The 18,512-nt window shown below is 41.2% G+C and overlaps 1 protein-coding gene across 2 annotated transcripts in view; it reads left to right on the top strand.

Moving 5' to 3' along the window:
* LOC311134732 (glucoside xylosyltransferase 1-like) overlaps positions 1 to 12,568 on the top strand; it is a 29,260-nt gene extending 16,692 nt beyond the window's left edge. Inside the window, exons 6-7 of one of the 2 annotated variants that reach the window (XM_084168505.1) lie at positions 5,991 to 6,163; positions 11,553 to 12,568. In XM_084168505.1, coding sequence (XP_084024631.1) covers positions 5,991 to 6,163; positions 11,553 to 11,714 — 335 coding nt within the window. In that variant the 3' untranslated portion in view covers positions 11,715 to 12,568. The remainder of the gene's footprint in view (positions 1 to 5,990; positions 6,164 to 11,552) is intronic. The other variant, XM_084168504.1, reaches the window with a different exon arrangement.
* The last annotated feature ends 5,944 nt before the right edge of the window (positions 12,569 to 18,512 follow it).

Genomic DNA, 18,512 nt, shown 5'->3' with positions numbered 1-18,512 from the left:
AGTTCTATTTTAGTGCCTGGCCACGCAGACGCTTGCGAGCAGTGTGGGTGCAATGATTGAATAACATGTATGTGTACATTTATTTAGCAACGCTCGCGCACGCGACGCATCCGCTAACGTACATTTAGCCAGAGAGGAAGAGAATATAGCTAGCTAGCTAACGTTAGCTATTATAGATTGCTAGCTAATAAGTTAACGCTAACGTTAGCTAGTAACGCTCTTGTCTTACCGATCAAACCAACGGCAGAGGATGGTGCAGAATATGTTATTAGCTAACTATCTCATCAGCTAATGTTGACTGGCTGCTGGTAGCTGCTGCTTAACCAACTAGATAGCTACACTAAGCGAATCCGGACAGTCAACTAACATTATAATCAACTGTGTGTCTGTCTGTGGGTAACGTTAGTCCTAAAGTCCTTTAAAAGTTTGTTCACATGCTTGGAATCTTAGGTGTTTGGGCGCGTGAAGTTGTGTTCCATCTTTTACATTGTCGACAGTGAATGTGTAAAGTAAGTGTGTGTTAGCTGGCTCGTTACGCTAGGCCAGGCAACTAACCAAAGATACGAGAAGCATCCAGCTGAAAGATACTGAAACTGTAGCTAGCTAGGTACCATAGCCCCCTAGCTAGCGTGTAAGAGGCCTTTCAGTGCTATCCGTTTTTCACTGGGGTGTATTCACTAGGAGTATTCACTAGGAAACAAATGCGACGAAACAGAGAGGGACCCTACCAATAGAAACTATAATTGTATTATATAGGATTCACCTTATCTTGGCGTTATGCAGTGTAACGTTAGTCAGATGCAAAAGTAGAGCCCTGCCGTTTTCCTTCATTCATTCAAGCTTTGCTAACATCCTGTTTCTGGTTGTTGTGGTCCATCAAAAATTGCAGTCTGTGTTGAAACAAGAGAAAATAAATGATGGTTCTGCAAATGATTATCCATAGCAACGGACACGAGAGAGCTGTTCGCTGACTAAACGCCGATAAACAGCTTTTGATTGGTAGAAGATATTTCTGTTATGATTTCAGATTTAAAAAGCAGAGGTAGTTGTTGGCAAAGTGGTCAAAGTAGCTGATTTGTGTCAAAAGTTGCATTGTTGCAGTTACAGTGAATGGAATGTTGGAAGTGATGTCACAATGGGACCTTTAGAATGTTGAGGAAATCCCTTGAAAGTGGATTACGGCTGTCCCAGACAAAAAAAAATCTTGCTTGACCAAGAGTTGTCTTTTCTTTCGACCAATTGACTGGTCGAAATTTTAAAAAGTGTATTTTTCCATATATAGATGCAAGCACCCTTTTGTGTTTTAATAAAATCAACTATATGTACTGAACTTGTCTGATGCTTTAAGTTAGACACACAAATGACTTAAGTGGGAGCCAGAGATCAAGATAACCTGTTCCCGACCCTCCTCCCGCTGCTGCTAGCCTTTTGCAGATTTTTCCGTTACACTCCTGCAGTTGCCGGTAATAGGCTACACCAGCGGTCGGCAAACTTTTCCATTTGGAGTGCCAATTTATCTTACCATTTCTACTGATCTGCATTGCGTGCCAGTTATGATTTTCATATGCAAATTTTCGTGGAATAGTTTCATTTAATCTATAGTAGTCTTTGTATCTCCAAAACATTGTCTGTGGTTAATCTACATTCTATCTAAATCTAAATTAAAATTATACAAATCTAAAAGTAACTTTTTTATTGCCATTGCCAACTATGTAAAAATAGCCTACATAAAGCCAAAAAATAATAACATTGCAGCCTGAAAATATCCTGAAAAATACATATCCTATAGACCACATTGGCTATGCATGGCCTGTCTGCAACAAACGTGAAACATTGTATCAACTATCAACTGGGTTGGCCCGAAACTCGCGCTAGCAAACTTGCAACATTGTATAAAATATTCTGGTTCCTCAGAGTTTCCCGCGCCAGTGAGCTCAGGACAGACACAGATGTAGGCTATTTGTGCAAGGGATAAGAAGTAATCAGGTATTTTAGGACATTTCCACTGGATCAGAGCATTACATTTTTCCCTTTCATGCCGAGTGGTTATTGAAATATTTTTCAAATACTTTGAGGAACTATTGTCATTCTCAATTGATTCTAAAAACAGACTTTGTTTACTTGCTGTTTTGAGGTGAACAAACAATTCCTTTTGAGAAGTTCCACAGCTTATTAGTGGTGGTGAGTGGTCAGAAATACTAATCAGACATCCCCAAATGGGCACATTTATAGGCCTACATTTGCGTGCAGGCCATGTAGACTAGTCCTACTTCTATATGCGTAATCAGGTGCGTGTCCTTACTCAACATTGACGGGAGCGTTTCAAACAAAAGACGATGAATAAATTAGCAAAACACGTAAATGGAATGAAATGAACAAAAACTGTAGCAAGTGTAGCATAGGTTGTGAGTTCTGCAAACAATGTGTCCACTCTGACAATGAGAATGGTAGACAACTGTAATAATATATTTTATGCATTAACAGAAATTACCGTAACCAAACAAACATTGCAGATTAGAAATTCAAATCAAATTTTATTTGTCACATGCGCCGAATACAACCTTACATCTTACAGTGAAATGCTTACTTACAAGCAAGCCCTTAACCAACAATTCAATTTTAAGAAAGAATAATAATACAAATAAAATAAATTTAATTAAATAATTATAAGAAATTAAAGTAACATAATTCAAGAGCAGCAGTAAAAGAATATAGTAATTACCGGTAAATGTAGGCTACTACTGGTGATATATGTAATGGGGAATTGATAAACACAGCAAACAATGCACACAATGAAGTTATGAAACAATGAATATGCACGAAATGGCGGGAAAGAGCGCATTCTGGAGAGATGTGCCTTGTGCAGCTGAGCCACACTCAGGGACGGCTTGTTCAATAGGGCGATATGGGCGACGCACTGCCAAACGGGAAAAGGAAGGGATTTTTTTTCTAATCAATTATTTAAAAAAAAATTAAATAAAAAAAAATATTTTTTTTTTATAAATTTATAAAAAATTATATCACGGCAACAGCAGTTATCAGTGTTCACGTCTGATCTGCCAGCCACTAAATGTCAAATCAGGCTAAAGTCGTGCTTCAAATGGCCCCGCCCGTTTTTTGGGCGATTTCAGTCAGGTTGAAAATCGCCCAGAAGTCTGTCATAGACTCCCATGTAAAATCTAGTTTTGTCACATTTCAAAGCTTTCAATACATTCTCTATGGGTGTCTGTGGGCTTGCACTTACGCGCTTTCGTCATACATAACGTAACCACGAATGAACGTAACTAAGAAAAGACCAGGTAGCAGCCTCATTCAATTCACTACTACTATCAAAATGGCTAGGCTTCAGTCCAACTCGATTGTGTGTTTGAAAGAAGTTCCTTTTTGTCGGCGAACAAATGAAGATAAATTGGCAACGAAACAATTAGGACCCCCCAGACCAAATTTAATAATTCAACAGGTGTCTACTAAAGGGGGGAAGTCCTACACCCGAGGATTTTCCAAAAATTGGTATGAACGGAAAACCTGGCTAGCAGGCTGCGATGTAGCTAATGCAGTTTTTTGCTACCCCTGCTTACTCTTCCACCCTGAAGGCGGCACAGCAGACAGCACCGCTTGGACAGCGACTGGTGTAACCGACATGCACCATCTTTCAGAAAAGATTAAGAAAAATTAGCTGTCAAAGACCCACATATAGCTGTTTGAGATTGTCTGCTTTTGGGAGAGTGAATATTGCCACTCAACTGGATGAGGGATACAGGCTAGCTGTCCGCCGCCACAACGATGAGGTTAGCAACAGCAGAGTCGTGAACACTGTCTACGAGAATCGAGACGACCTCATATAATGTTTTGAAGCCATCCGGACGGGTTCATTGGGTTCATTTGACCAGCACACCTTGAGAGAGGCAGCTGGCTACGTGAGGATACTACATGATGAAGATTTAATTTTTTTCCTGCGGCTTTTTCACAAAATCATGCCCCACGTCGACATTCTGTACCAGAAGCTACAGAAGAAGGACATCGATGCTGTCTCTATCAAACGTGCCCTCGACAGCTTCACAAGCAAGTGCAGGCCATAAGGTAAGATTAAACAGATATCAAAAAATGTGGTAAAAGCTCTTGTTGATCCTGCAATCTGAACAAATACCAAGATGCTGTATTTTCAGCTGATATTTCATTTGTTTATGGAAATGCATATTGTTTATGCAGTGTTGAGGAATGTGAAAGAACACCCTTGATTATTTTTACTGTGATAACTTATTTTGCTTTTGTAAGCCAACACTTTTGAGATCAGTCAATAAATGCTTCTGGTATTGACTTATATGCTGCCCCTGTCTTCATGTTGTTGCTGGACATATCTTTTTAAAAATGTGTGTAGGTCACCTAAATCATCAGAAAAATTGCCCTCCCTGAGAATTTGTTCAGGAGCCGCCACTGGCCACACTCCCATTCTTCTTGGACCGTGGCATCCCCGCAGCCTCCTCAATGGATTAGTCCACTGAGACAGGTGCAAATCAGACAGGTGTTCCATACATTTTTTACAAATCTATTAGACACTGCTCGTATAAAAAAATGTTGGTCGACCAACAGCCTGTCGACCAGTCTAAATGGGGTCAGCCCAAAAGTGGACGAAGATGGATAAACAAAGACTAAAAGCTTAATTTTAAAAAGTACAAAATATATAAAAATGATGTATACAACACATTGGTCCTGACCGTTCTGCACGTTTTAAAGTTGGAATTATGTTTCTAGCTTAAACAGTGTAAGAGGAGTAGCATTCCAAAGAACAAGAAGTATGGTGACGATTTAAAGCCTTACATGCCCCATTTTTTTAATGACAGTATGAGATCGTTGAAGAGGAGATCCAGGAGCCTGTCTACGTAGCCTGTAATGTTTTTGAAAAGGCAAATGTTTATTAAATGGATAGTGAATTAATGTCCTTTTTTATTTACTGTTCTGAGTTATGATGCTATCAATTCAGTGATGTAGTGATCTACTCATTCTACAATGTGTTTTCTGTTGCTTTTGAAGTACTCAATATGAAATATGCAATATTTGGTTGTGCACTTTTTTGTAAAACTTTTCATTGTTTGTATTAGGACTTTTTGTGTGCCTGAAATGGGTCTATCTTCACAGGCTTCACAGCATATGCCCCCTTCTTTGCCTTGGGAAAGCTGATTTTCTGTCGCAGCATTCCTGCTGCGGTGGTTGTCTGGGAAGCTGTGCACACAGTAGATGTTGAATTTTCTAAATGTCTATCATTACAGCTTGATGATAGTGGCAAGACAAAAGGAGGTGGAATAATAATAATACCCCCAACCCACACAATGGAAATTACAAATATTATACACACCACAACTCCTTTTGTGGACAACATTCCTTGGTGCCAGCTGTGTGCTGTCATTTCTAAGACTCAGTGTAGGTGGCTTAGGGATGGAAGAACATAACACAGTCACTATCAGGTTTGTTACAGAAAATATACAAATGGTCACAAGTCAAAGCAGCCACAGTTACGTTATTTAACGTTAGCGCCCCGAAAAAAATGAACAAAAATAGAAATGCCTGCCTTCTGGGTCCAAGTGTTTTACATGGGGAGAGGAGGACCAGTAACTTTATGATCAAACTTTATCAGTGTATCAGCTACAGTCATTTTTCATACTTCGGTCACCCTACACCCTACAACTGGTTTCTAATATCACCCAATTTGATGAAAAACATGATTATCACTGTTCGGTACCTTTTAAAATGTAATGCAACCGCACAAAAAATGAGCGTTTCTTATTGGAGTTAAGTTCAGACAGTACCTCTCCATTTCTGATATTTTTATTTTGTTTCATTCCAAGTGAACATGACCCAGACACACATTGTTTTTTAGTTGACACTATTTCCTTAGCTTCTTTGTCTAGAAGAATAAGTGTTTTCTGTAAGTATATAACTTCCCAATGGTTAAACAGACACCCTGAGCTAACTCTCCCTATGCACTCCTGCAGAGAGCCTGTATGTGTTTCCGTGCCAGTGGAACTACCGTCCAGACCACTGTATATACGGCAGCAACTGTCTCGCAGCCGAACAAGAGGGCGTCTTCATTCTCCACGGCAACCGAGGCGTTTACCATGATGACAAGCAGCCAGCGTTCCGGGCCGTCTATGAAGCCATCCAGAAGGTAATATCATCCACAACTATCCCTGACACCTGGGAATTCAGGACAAATAAATTAAATTAAATCAAAAAATGTATTGGTAACATACACATATTTAGCAGATGTTATTGCGGGTGTAGCGAAATGCTTGTGTTCCTAGCTCCAACAGTGCAGTAGTATCTAACAATTCACAACAATACACACAAATCTAAAGTAAATGAATGGAATTAAGAAATATATAAATATTAGGACGAGCAATGTCGGAGTGGCATTGACTAAAATACAGTAGAATAGAATACAGTATATACAGTCGTGGTCAAAAGTTTTGAGAATTACACAAATATGAATTTTCACAAAGTCTGCTGCCTCAGTTTTTATGATGGCAATTTGCATATACTCCAGAATGTTATGAAGAGTGATCAGATGAATTGCAATTAATTGCAAAGTCCCTATTTGCCATGAAAATGAACTTAATCCCCCCCAAAAAAACATTTCCACTGCATTTCAGTCCTGCCACAAAAGGACCAGCTGACATCATGTCAGTGATTCTCTCATTAACGCAGGTGAGAGTGTTGACGAGTTCAAGGCTGGAGATCACTCGGTCATGCTGATTGAGTTAGAATAACAGACTGGAAGCTTTAGAAGGAGGGTGGTGCTTGAAATCATTGTTCTTCCTCTGTTAACCATGGTTACCTGCAAAGAAACACGTGCCGTCATCATTGCTTTGCACAAAAAGGGCTTCACAGGCAAGGATATTGCTGCTAGTAAGATTGCACCTAAATCAACCATTTATCGGATCATCAAGAACTTCAAGGAGAGAGGTTCAATTGTTGTGAAGAAGGCTTCAGGGCACCCAAGAAAGTCCAGCAAGCGCCAGGACCGTCTCCTAAAGTTGATTCAGCTGCAGGATCGGGGCACCACCAGTTCAGAGCTTGCTCAGGAATGGCAGCAGGCATGTGTGAGTGCATCTGCACGCACAGTGAGGCAAAGACTTTTGGAGGATGGCCTGGTGTCAAGAAGGGCAGCGAGGAAGCCAGGGACAGACTGATATTCTGCAAAAGGTACAGGGATTGGACTGCTGAGGACTGGGCTAAAGTCATTTTCTCTGATGAATCCCCTTTCCGATTGTTTGGGGCATCTGGAAAAAAGCTTGTCCGGAGAAGACAAGGTGAGCACTACCATCAGTCCTGTGTCATGCCAACAGTAAAGCATCCTGAGACCATTCATGTGTGGGGTTGCTTCTCAGCCAAGGGAGTGGGCTCACTCACAATTATGCCTAAGAACACAGCCATGAATAACGAATGGTACCAACACATCCTCCGAGAGCAACTTCTCCCAACCATCCAAGAACAGTTTGGTGACGAACAATGCCTTTTCCAGCATGATGGAGCACCTTGCCATAGGGCAAAAGTGATAACTAAGTAGCTCGGGGAACAAAACATCGACATTTTGAGTCCATGGCCAGGAAACTCCCCAGACCTTAATCCCATTGAGAACTTGTGGTCAATCCTCAAGAGGCGGGTGGACAAACAAAAACCCACAAATTCTGACAAACTCCAAGCATTGATTATGCAAGAATGGGCTGCCATCAGTCAGGATGTGGCCCAGAAGTTAATTGACAGCATGCCAGGGCGGATTGCAGAGGTCTTGAAAAAGAAGGGTTAACACTGCAAATATTGACTCTTTGGATAAACTTAATGTAGTTGTCAATAAAAGCCTTTGACACTTATGGAATGCTTGTAATTATACTTCAGTATACCATAGTAACATCTGACAAAAATATCTCATAACACTTAAGCAGCAAACTTTGTGAAGACCAATACTTGTCATTCTCAAAACCTTTGACCACGACTGTACATATGAAATGAGTAAAGCAGTATGTAATTTGATTAAAGTGACTAGTGTTCCATTATTAAAGTGGCCAGTGATTCCATGTCTATGTACATAGGGCAGCAGCCTCTAAGGAGCAGGGTTTAGTAACCGGTTGGTAGCCGGCTAGTGATGGCAATGATGGGTGATTGGGAGAGGTGTGGATATAGCCCCCCGTACTCAGCAGCACTACCTTGTTAAGTGTACAGTCCATCTAAATAAACTAATTAAATAAACAAATCAAATGTGAAATGGTGTGATAAATCTCTGTGTGGAGTTAGCATCAGTCGGTCACAGCTAAGTGAACGCCTCAGGAGCCTTGGTCAGGGATGGGGTTAGCCAGGTGATGACTGGTCCGCAGCGCAACTGGTCTCTGTAGCCGGTAGCTAGCCAGCTACTCCTCGACCACCACTAACATGCAGCACCCATCTGGGTGACCCCAGAATGCTCACCGCATGTTGGCAATAGCCCAAAGTAGCCTTCTAGTACTCCAGAGCATCGGCACCTCTCTTGGCTCTTGCTTCAGGCTTCTCTGCTCAACCACAACCTCACATTCAAATCAAAACATCCAGCTAGCCAGCTACTAGTAACGTTAGTTAGTTAGCTAACTTTAGCTAGCAAGCCAAACCAACCATCCAACTGACTTGTTTGACAGTTTTGAAATGCAGTGGTGGTTTAAGACAATTTGTAATTATACACTGAACAAAAATATAAACGTAACATGTAAAGAGTTGGTCCCATGTTTCATGAGCTGAAATAAAAGATCCCACAAATTTTCCATACGCACAAAAAGCTTATATCTCAAATTCTGTGCACAAATGTGTTTACATCCCTGTTAGTGAGCATTTCTCCTTGGCCAAGATAATCCATCCACCTGACAGGTGTGGCATATCAAGAATCGGATTAAACAGCATGATCATTACACAGGTGCACCTTGTGCTGGGGACAATAAAAGGCCTCTCTAAAATGTGCAGTTTTGTCACACAACATAATGCCACAGATGTCTCAAGTTTTGAGGGAGCGTGCGATTGGCATGCTGACTGCAGGAATGTCCACCAGAGCTCTTGCCAGAGAATTGTCAACATTGTGAACTGAGAGCCCCATGGTGGCGGTGACGTTATGGTGTGGGCAGGTATACGCTATGGACAACAAACACAATTGCATTTTATTGATGGCAATTTCAATTCACAAAAATACCGTGCGAGATCCTGAGGCCCACTGTGAGGCCCATTTTTTAAGGTATCTGTGACCAACAGATGCATATATGTATTCCCAGTCATGTGAAATCCATAGATTAGGGCCTAAGGAATTTATTTCAGTTGACTGATTTCTTCATATGAACTGTAACTCAGTAAAATCAATGATATTGTTGCATGTTGCGGTTTTATATTTTTGTTCAGTGTGTATATATATATATATATATATATATATATATATATATATATATATATATATATATATATATATATATATATATATATATATATATATACTGTTAATTCTTAAAACAAACACAAGTGCAATCAAAAACAACTAGCTAAATATGACTAATATTTAAAAACAATTACAGGAGCAATTTGTGATGCTGCCATGGCAACCCAAAAACACATCAGGCTTTGGTTGTGGTAAGGAAATGTGTTCTACCTGATTTATAAACTGACACAAGGTTTTATAAATAATCTGGAACCATTCCCCAAAATAGAAGTGAGGGAGTTAACACTTCCTTTCCTGTCTTTCTCTCCTCTGATACCTGTTGTTTTAATAAAACAACCTATCTGACTAACATTTGTTCAATTACATCATCAGGGCACTCCGGGCCATTGGTTTCCTATTAGGCCGGGGGGACTTCCGTTCCATACTGCTGAGTCATGCTAAATCGATAGTCCCTTTCACTTCTCAGTCATTCTACTACCTACCGCTCATACCATCGTCCTAATGATGTGATCTTTACTGCTGTACCATCCTCCTGCCTCTCCTCGTCCTCCTCCAACCATCTGTCAACGGAGCGGGAACCTGTCACCTAGGGAGCTCCCTCTCTCCTCTCCCTCACCCTGCCCTCTTCCACTCGCGGCTGCAGCCTTCGATCTGCTTTCAACAGGCAGGCGGGGTGGGGGAGATATGGATGGAGAGCGAGAGGATGGTGGGGGGGGGGGGGGTGAGGGACTGAGAAAGGGAGAGGATTGAGGGAGAGCGAGAGGCAGGGGAGCTTCATTAGCTGATGTCCTCCATTACCTCTGTGGCCTCAGACCACTATCAGTGTGGCCAATGTTCTCAGCCATTAACTAAACAAGCAGGCTTCATTACGGACCCAGCACTCGGCCCCACATCACCACCGGTCTCTCAGACAGGGATCACACTCTCTCTCTCTCACACACACACACCTACAGACCACTCTAGCATACCTAAAACGCTGCTCACTCCATAGTCAACTCACAAACTGGTCAAAACAGAGGAGGAAATAGTTTGGTTGTGGAGAAATGACCCCTGTGTATGCGGTAACTTGTCTAGAGCTATAGTTTTAGAGCATTGTTGTAACATGTCCTTATAGTGACGTTGTCCTTTTGATGGCTGAAATAAAGTCATCAGCCATTTTTATTCTAGTATGTTTGTTTTAGCTTTAGACAGCTTGTGTTCCTTCTGTTGAACATTTGGAGGAAGCTCTTGCCAGCCCTCGCTTTGCTGCTGCTCTTTCAGTCTCCTCCTTTACTCCTCTTTCATTTCCTCGCCTCCTCCTCCACTCCCTCCTAGTCCTTTGAGGACAGCAGGTCTGAAGCCCATAGCAGGCATTTCTGGGAAACCCTCTCATTCTCAGCACACAAAGGACTCTTCAGTCAGTTCTTCTCCCTAGACGACCTATCCCATCTTGCACTGAGGCTGCTTGCCAATAAACTGGGCCCACCATTACTGATATGAGCCAAGCCCACAGAAGAGTTGTAAAATGTTTAGTGCTGATGATGCTACCTTCAGACACAATGATGGGATGTTGTGGACAACGAACACAAACAAACACACACACACACACACACACACACTCCAATTCCGCCCCGACCACCACCCAACAGCATCCACATTAAAATCGATAGGAGACAGTTAATGGTGCATTATGGGCTGCTGTTGTGTATGAAAGATAATAAAGCAAGTGTTCTTCCTTTAAGTGACCTAATGCTTGGCCAAACTGGGTTCCAATGAGCCCTCGTAAAAAGGTAATTTCCTCTTATTTACTGTGCGGGCTGTAAAAGTGGGGCCCACCCACGGAATGGAGAAAAGACTCATAGTTTATTCATGAAAATGGCTGAAGAGACTGTGTCTGCAGAGAGAGAGAACATATGTTGACTCTGATTTGAAATGTTTACCCCTTCCACGGACATTGCAGCGTTTACATTTACAAAGCATACAAAATGGCGTATTGTCTTATAGTTTACTGATAGGATGGTAGGAGAGTGTGATGAGGTCGATGCATATAGTGGTTGACGAGTGTTCCAGATGCAGGAATGGAACCCATTGTGTGGTGCAGAGTTGGTAGCAGTCTCTTTTTTCTTCACAGTATCCGTTTGGGGACAACCTGATCCAGTCTCTCCTGCTCCCCCTGGAGGCCAGGCTACAGGAGACCAAACACACCTACTGTGGAAGAGCCAGCCACATGTTTACTAAGAGGTTAAAACGGAGCATCAGTACGCTTCAACGGGAACCCACCAGGGGAAGATGAGAGGCAACACACAACTAGATTACCAGTCTACACTACCAACAAAGTGTTACCTCCACCGACGAGTCAAGCGCCTATTGAAAATGGAGGTATATGTGATCTCTGCGGGAATTGAACTCACAACTTTGGCGTTGCCACGCTCTTACGAACTGAGCCACATAGGACCTCTTTCCTTTAATACAGACAGTCCATCCATGCCCACATTAGATGAGTCTGTCACGGGCAACAACTACCGGAGCATCAAGATTGCTCCAAAGTCAATATGAAAGATTTTTTGTGTAACACACTGATTGGTTTCATATGAAAACACTTGTTCCTCAGTCTGTCTGTTACATAAGTGTCGTCTCTCTGTCTGAAATCACTTTGCCCTCTGTAGAGTTTGACCTTTCTATCTGATGGCAAATGGTATACTTGACAATCAGGTTGCAGTATGATTTTATCCCAGTCTGACAATCACTTATTGTAACGCACTTCTCTGAAGACTGGATACACACTACCGTTCAAAGGTTTGGGGTCACTTAGAAATGTCCTTGTTTTTGAAAGAAAAGCTATTTTTTTGTCCATTAAAATAACATCAAATTGATCAGAAATACAGTGTAGACATTGTTAATGTTGTAAATGGCTATTGTAGCTGGAAATGGCTGATAAAAATAAATAAATTGAATATCTACATAGGTGTACAGAGGCCCATTATCAGCAACCAACAGTCCTGTGTTCCAATGGCACGTTGTGTTTGCTAATCCAAGTTTATCATTTTAAAAGGCTAATTGATCATTAGAAAACCCTTTTGCAATTATGTTAGCACAGCTGAAAACTGTTGTGCTGATTAAAGAAGCAATAAAACTGGCCTTCTTGAGACTAGTTGAGTATCTGGAGCATCAGCAATTGTGGGTTCGATTACAGGCTCAAAATGGGCAGAAACAAGTAACTTTCTTCTGAAACTCGTCAGTCTATTCTTGTTTGGAGAAATTAAGGCTATTCCATGCGAGAAATTGCCAAGAAACTGAAGATCTCGTACAACGCTGTGTACTACTCCCTTCACAGAACAGCACAAACTGGCTCTAACCAGAATAGAAAGAGGAGTGGGAGGCCCCAGTGTACAACTGAGCAAGAGGACAAATACATTAGTGTCTAGTTTGAGAAACAGGCGCCTCACAGGTCCTCAACTGGCAGCTTCATTAAATAGTACCCGCAAAACACCAGTCTCAACGTCAACAGTGAAGAGGTGACTCTGGGATGCTGACCTTCTAGGCAGAGTTGCAAAGAAAAATCCATATCTCAGACTGCCCATATTTTATTTTTATTGGCCAGTCTGAGATATGGCTTTTTCTTTGCAACTCTGCCTCAAGTTGGCCGGCTCAAGAAGGCTTCTTTAATCAGCACAACAGTTTTCAGCTGTGCTAACATAATTGCAAAAGGGTTTTGTAATAATCAATTAGCCTTTTAAAATGATAAACTTGGATTAGCAAACACAATGTGCCATTGGAACACAGGACTGTTGGTTGCTGATAATGGGCCTCTGTACGCCTATGTAGATATTCCATAAAAAATCAGCCGTTTCCAGCAACAATAGCCATTTACAACATTAACGATGTCTACACTGTATTTCTGATCAATTTGATGTTATTTTAATGGACAAAACAATTGCTTTTCTTTTGAAAACAAGGACATTTCTAAGTGACCCCAAACTTTTGAACGGTAGTGTATGTTCTCCATGCTTGGATATATGTTCTCCATGCAGTGTGTGTGTGTGTGTGTATGTGTGTATATATATATGTATATGTATATGTATATATGTGTATATGTATGTATGTGTGTGTATGTGTATATATATATGTATGTGTATATATATATATATACACACACACAGTGGGGAGAACAAGTATTTGATACACTGCCGATTTTGCAGGTTTTCCTACTTACAAAGCATTTAGAGGTCTGTAATTTTTATCATAGGTACACTTCAACTGTAAGAGACAGAATCTAAAACAAAAATCCAGAAAATCACATTGTATGATTTTTAAGTAATTAATTTGCATTTTATTGCATGACATAAGTATTTGATACATCAGAAAAGCAGAACTTAATATTTGGTTTGTTTGCAATTAGAGAGATCATACGTTTCCTGTAGGTCTTGACCAGGTTTGCACACACTGCAGCAGGGATTTTGGCCCACTCCTCCATACAGACCTTCTCCAGATCCTTCAGGTTTCGGGGCTGTCCCTGGGCAATACGGACTTTCAGCTCCCTCCAAAGATTTTCTATTGGGTTCAGGTCTGGAGACTGGCTAGGCCACTCCAGGACCTTGAGATGCTTCTTATGGAGCCACTCCTTAGTTGCCCTGGCTGTGTGTTTCGGGTCGTTGTCATGCTGGAAGACCCAGCTACGACCCATCTTCAATGCTCTTACTGAGGGAAGGAGGTTGTTGGCCAAGATCTCGCGATACATGGCCCCATCCATCCTCCCCTCAATACGGTGCAGTCATCCTGTCCCCTTTGCAAAAAAGCATCCCCAAAGAATGATTTTTCCACCTCCATGCTTCACGGTTAGGATGGTGTTCTTGGGGTTGTACTCATCCTTCTTTTTCCTCAAAACACGGCGAGTGGAGTTTAGACCAAAAAGCTCTATTTTTGTCTCATCAGACCACATGACCTTCTCCCATTCCTCCTCTGGATCATCCAGATGGTCATTGGCAAACTTCAGACGGGCCTGGACATGCGCTGGCTTGAGCAGAGGGACCTTGCGTGCACTGCAGGATTTTAATCCATGACGGCATGGTGTGTTACTAATGGTTTTCTTTGAGACTGTGGTCCCAGCTCTCTTCAGGTCATTGACCAGGTCCTGCCGTGTAGTTCTGGGCTGATCCCTCACCTTCCTCATGATCATTGATGCCCCACGAGGTGAGATCTTGCATGGAGCCCCAGACCGAGGGTGATTGACCGTCATCTTGAACTTCTTCAATTTTCTAATAATTGTGCCAACAGTTGTTGCCTTCTCACCAAGCTGCTTGCCTATTGTTCTGTAGCCCATCCCAGCCTTGTGCAGGTCTACAATTTTATCCCTGATGTCCTTACACAGCTCTCTGGTCTTGGCCATTGTGGAGAGGTTGGAGTCTGTTTGATTGAGTGTGTGGACAGGTGTCTTTTATACAGGTAACGACTTCAAACAGGTGCAGTTAATACAGGTAATGAGTGGAGAACAGGAGGGCTTCTTAAAGAAAAACTAACAGGTCTGTGAGAGCCGGAATTCTTACTGGTTGGTAGGTGATCAAATACTTATGTCATGCAATAAAATGCAAATTAATTACTTAAAAATTATACAATGTGATTTTCTAGATTTTTGTTTTAGATTCCGTCTCTCACAGTTGAAGTGTACCTATGATAAAAATTACAGACCTCTACATGCTTTGTAAGTAGGAAAACCTGCAAAATCGGCAGTGTATCAAATACTTGTTCTCCCCACTGTATATATATATAAAAAAAAGTATATTTATATAAGATATTATTAGATTAAAATGTAACTCTGCAGTCTTTCATAAAGAATGACAACACTTCTGTAAAGGAACGTCATAACTAATCCATGGATGCAGTTTCATTTGTACACGATTGTAAATGAATCCTCATGGAAAGTGTTTTGAGATTAATCTGAAGATATTTTGAGATTAATCTGAATAATCTCAAAATTGGGCTCCCGAGTGGCGCAGAGGTCTAAGGCACTGCATCTCAGTGCTTGAGGCGTCACTACAGACCCCCTGGTTCGATTCCAGGCTGTATCACAACCGGCCGTGATTGTGAGTCCCATAGGGCGGCGCACAATTGGCCCAGCGTCATCCGGGTTTGGCCGGTGTAGGCCATCATTGTAAATAAGAATTTGTTCTTAACTGACTTGCCTAGTTAAATAATGGTAAAATGAAATAACAAAAATAAAATCTGACATTTTCAGTATTGGGGTTCATCAATGAGATGACATCCATCAACAGAATGCACTTTTAGTAGCAGCCTTATGACTTAATAGCGACTGAATAATGAACATAGAACACATCCATAGCCTGGTATCTCCATCAACCTAAATTTGATGGAGGTCTATCATGTTAATTATGAATCTATTTGTGACGAACATAGGTGTATGGAATTTCAACTAAATTCATGTAAGAGATATTTAATCATCTGATGTTTGGTTTTAGCTGATGTTTACATGGGATAGGTTACTGTGCTTTGTACATTGAACTTCCCCTCAGTCTTAAGTGGTATCAGGAAAGTACATGCTGTACTTCATTTGTACTTATTTCATGTTTTTGGATCGGCATGTGAATTTTATAGATCATCGAGAAGACTAACTAATACGATACAAGTTCCCATAAGTGTATTTTTTTACATAATAACTTAGTAAATTCTGAAATAAGAGGTACTAAACAAACGCAAAATCAACTGAAAATACCTTCAATATTTTGTATACTTTTTAAATAGCTGGAATGTTCTCAAACTGTGTTAAGAAATGTAATGTTTGTATTCTTAAACTCTCTGTCTGGCTAATGTGTTATTGGGGGATGTATTGAATGTTAAGTTTTAGTGTATATCAAATCTATGGTACCACAAAAACAACAAGTTTGTTCTTTGTAATGTTATTATAGCCAGACATTCTTTAAAATAAATATAACACTCTCTTGTTTTGAACTTGGTTGTGCTGCTTGGCCAGTAGTAAATGTACAATATTTCACATATAACAGGCTAGAATCGATCGAACAGTGTTGGTGAAATGAAGCATGAAAGCAGATATTTTTTTTTTTAGGTTGTCAGGGGATTCTTCCCGTGCAGAATTGGATGAATTGAATTAGATTCATGGTGATGAATAGTCTCTGGTAAGAGACATGGGTTCTGTCCCAAACAGCACCATATTCCCTATGTGCATTACTTTTGATGACCGCCCTATGGGCCCTGGTTAAAAGTACTGCACTAAATAGGGAGGAGGGTGCCATTTTGGGATGCAACATTTTTAATTTGTGGGTTAATCAAGTCTGTACCTCAGACTTGATCAAACATACCAGAGCAAATCTACTGCTACCACCAGAGCCCTGTCTTCTACATGTATATAGCTCCGAATACCACAAATCAACACATGAATGGTGACCTACTTGTTGCTTAGTCCAAGGATGTTGGATAGAAGACAGGCATGAAGCATGAAAATTAGAAATCAATGTGTGAAGAAAAGATGGCCAGAAAGAAGCTTCTGCTGGAGCCAGTAGCCTCTGGGTCTTTTCTCCACAGGCAGCGTGGAAGACATGTCTGAAAGCAGCAATGGACTCTGGGTAGGAGTCAGTCTACATCTGGGCAAGTTTGGTGTTTAGAATACCTGCCGACATGGACTGGCAAGGAAGTCCATGGAGCCTCTAGGTGAAACTGCCTATTTCTCAGTTAATCTTTCCTCAATTCCTTGCATCCTCTCTCCTCAACTCTTTCTCAAACTGCATAGGAGGAAAAGGTCGGAGGGGTGGAACCTTGGACCTTTTTTCTCCAATATGTTTTGAGAAGGCAGTGAGGAAAGCAGAGTTTACATCTTGGCTGACCTCGTCCCCAGGCTATTGGGCGGAAGTGTCTGGTTAGGCGGTTGAAAAATACCTGCCGACAGTACTAGCAAACACATCCATGGTAGCCTGGTCCCAGATCTGTCTGTCTGCTGCCTGTACCCACTTGGGGCATGATAATGACCACAGGTGTTGGCAAGACAGCAGAAACTGATCTGGGACCAGTCCATGGAGCCTCCATGGTTCCAGAAGATTTGAGAAATGGTTGATTGTCTTTTGTCTCATTTTCAGCAAATTAGCAAACCATATAAATAGAATTAGAACAGTAGTATTCTATCTCTATTGAGCAAACTTTTAAGAAACAAGACGCCCAAAAAGTGGAAGACCCTGAAATTACAATCCAGCACGTTCAGTTACCGAGGGCAAAGTGGAAGAGTTATGTCAGACCCGCAGGCAAACTGTACTCCCACTCTGTGTTGGTAGTTGTAGGGAAATCCTTTAGGCAACCAGAATGCTTATGAATTAGCTACGGCTCCAGTTTTTATTGGAAGATCTCCATTGTACTAAGCCTGTGTGTAATGACTACTACTTCACTCAGAGTAACCAAAGCCTTCGAGGGGGAAACACAAGTGCATAATGCAGCCTACTTTAGACACCAGAAAAAGAGAAGAAAATGCCAGAGGTCAATACATTTCTCCCTATGAAGTGATTATACATATGCAGAGGAAGGCTAAATGAAGATCCTTTGAATACCTTTAAGCGAAACGCTTCGCAAAGAAAGATGAATGCACACAAAATGTAATGCGGCAAAAACGTATCAAATTTCGGAGAGAAAGACTAAATGCGTCTGCAATGCAAGAGGAGTTTTCAGTTTTCACTCCCCCGGCGCAAACGTTGTAAGATGATGATTGAGGTCTCATTCTGTTTCGTTGTGACCGGAGCTGCCAATGGATTATTCATGTTATTGCCTGCCTGCCTCCCCGATGCTCAATAGCACTTTAAAGCCCAGACATAAATTAAGTCAATGGGAGGTAAATGGCCTAACACAGAAGAGTAAAAGGAGAGACTAAGTAAGGGATCGGTACACTGGGGCCTCAATGTCAGGTGATAGGAAGCTATAGTTTTGCCATTCTCAGTTGTGTGTAATATGTACAGTGCCTTGCAAAAGTATTCATTCCCCTTGGCGTTTTTTCCTATTTTGTTGCATTACAACCTGTAATTTAAATTGATTTTTATTTGGATTTCATGTACTGGATATACACAAAATAGTCCAAATTGGT

Source organism: Coregonus lavaretus, assembly GCF_964263955.1.
Source record: "Coregonus lavaretus genome assembly, chromosome: 9".
NCBI lineage: Eukaryota > Metazoa > Chordata > Actinopteri > Salmoniformes > Salmonidae > Coregonus > Coregonus lavaretus.
The sequence above is the reverse complement of the archived record's forward strand: the minus strand, read 5'-3'. Positions and strand labels throughout refer to the sequence as shown.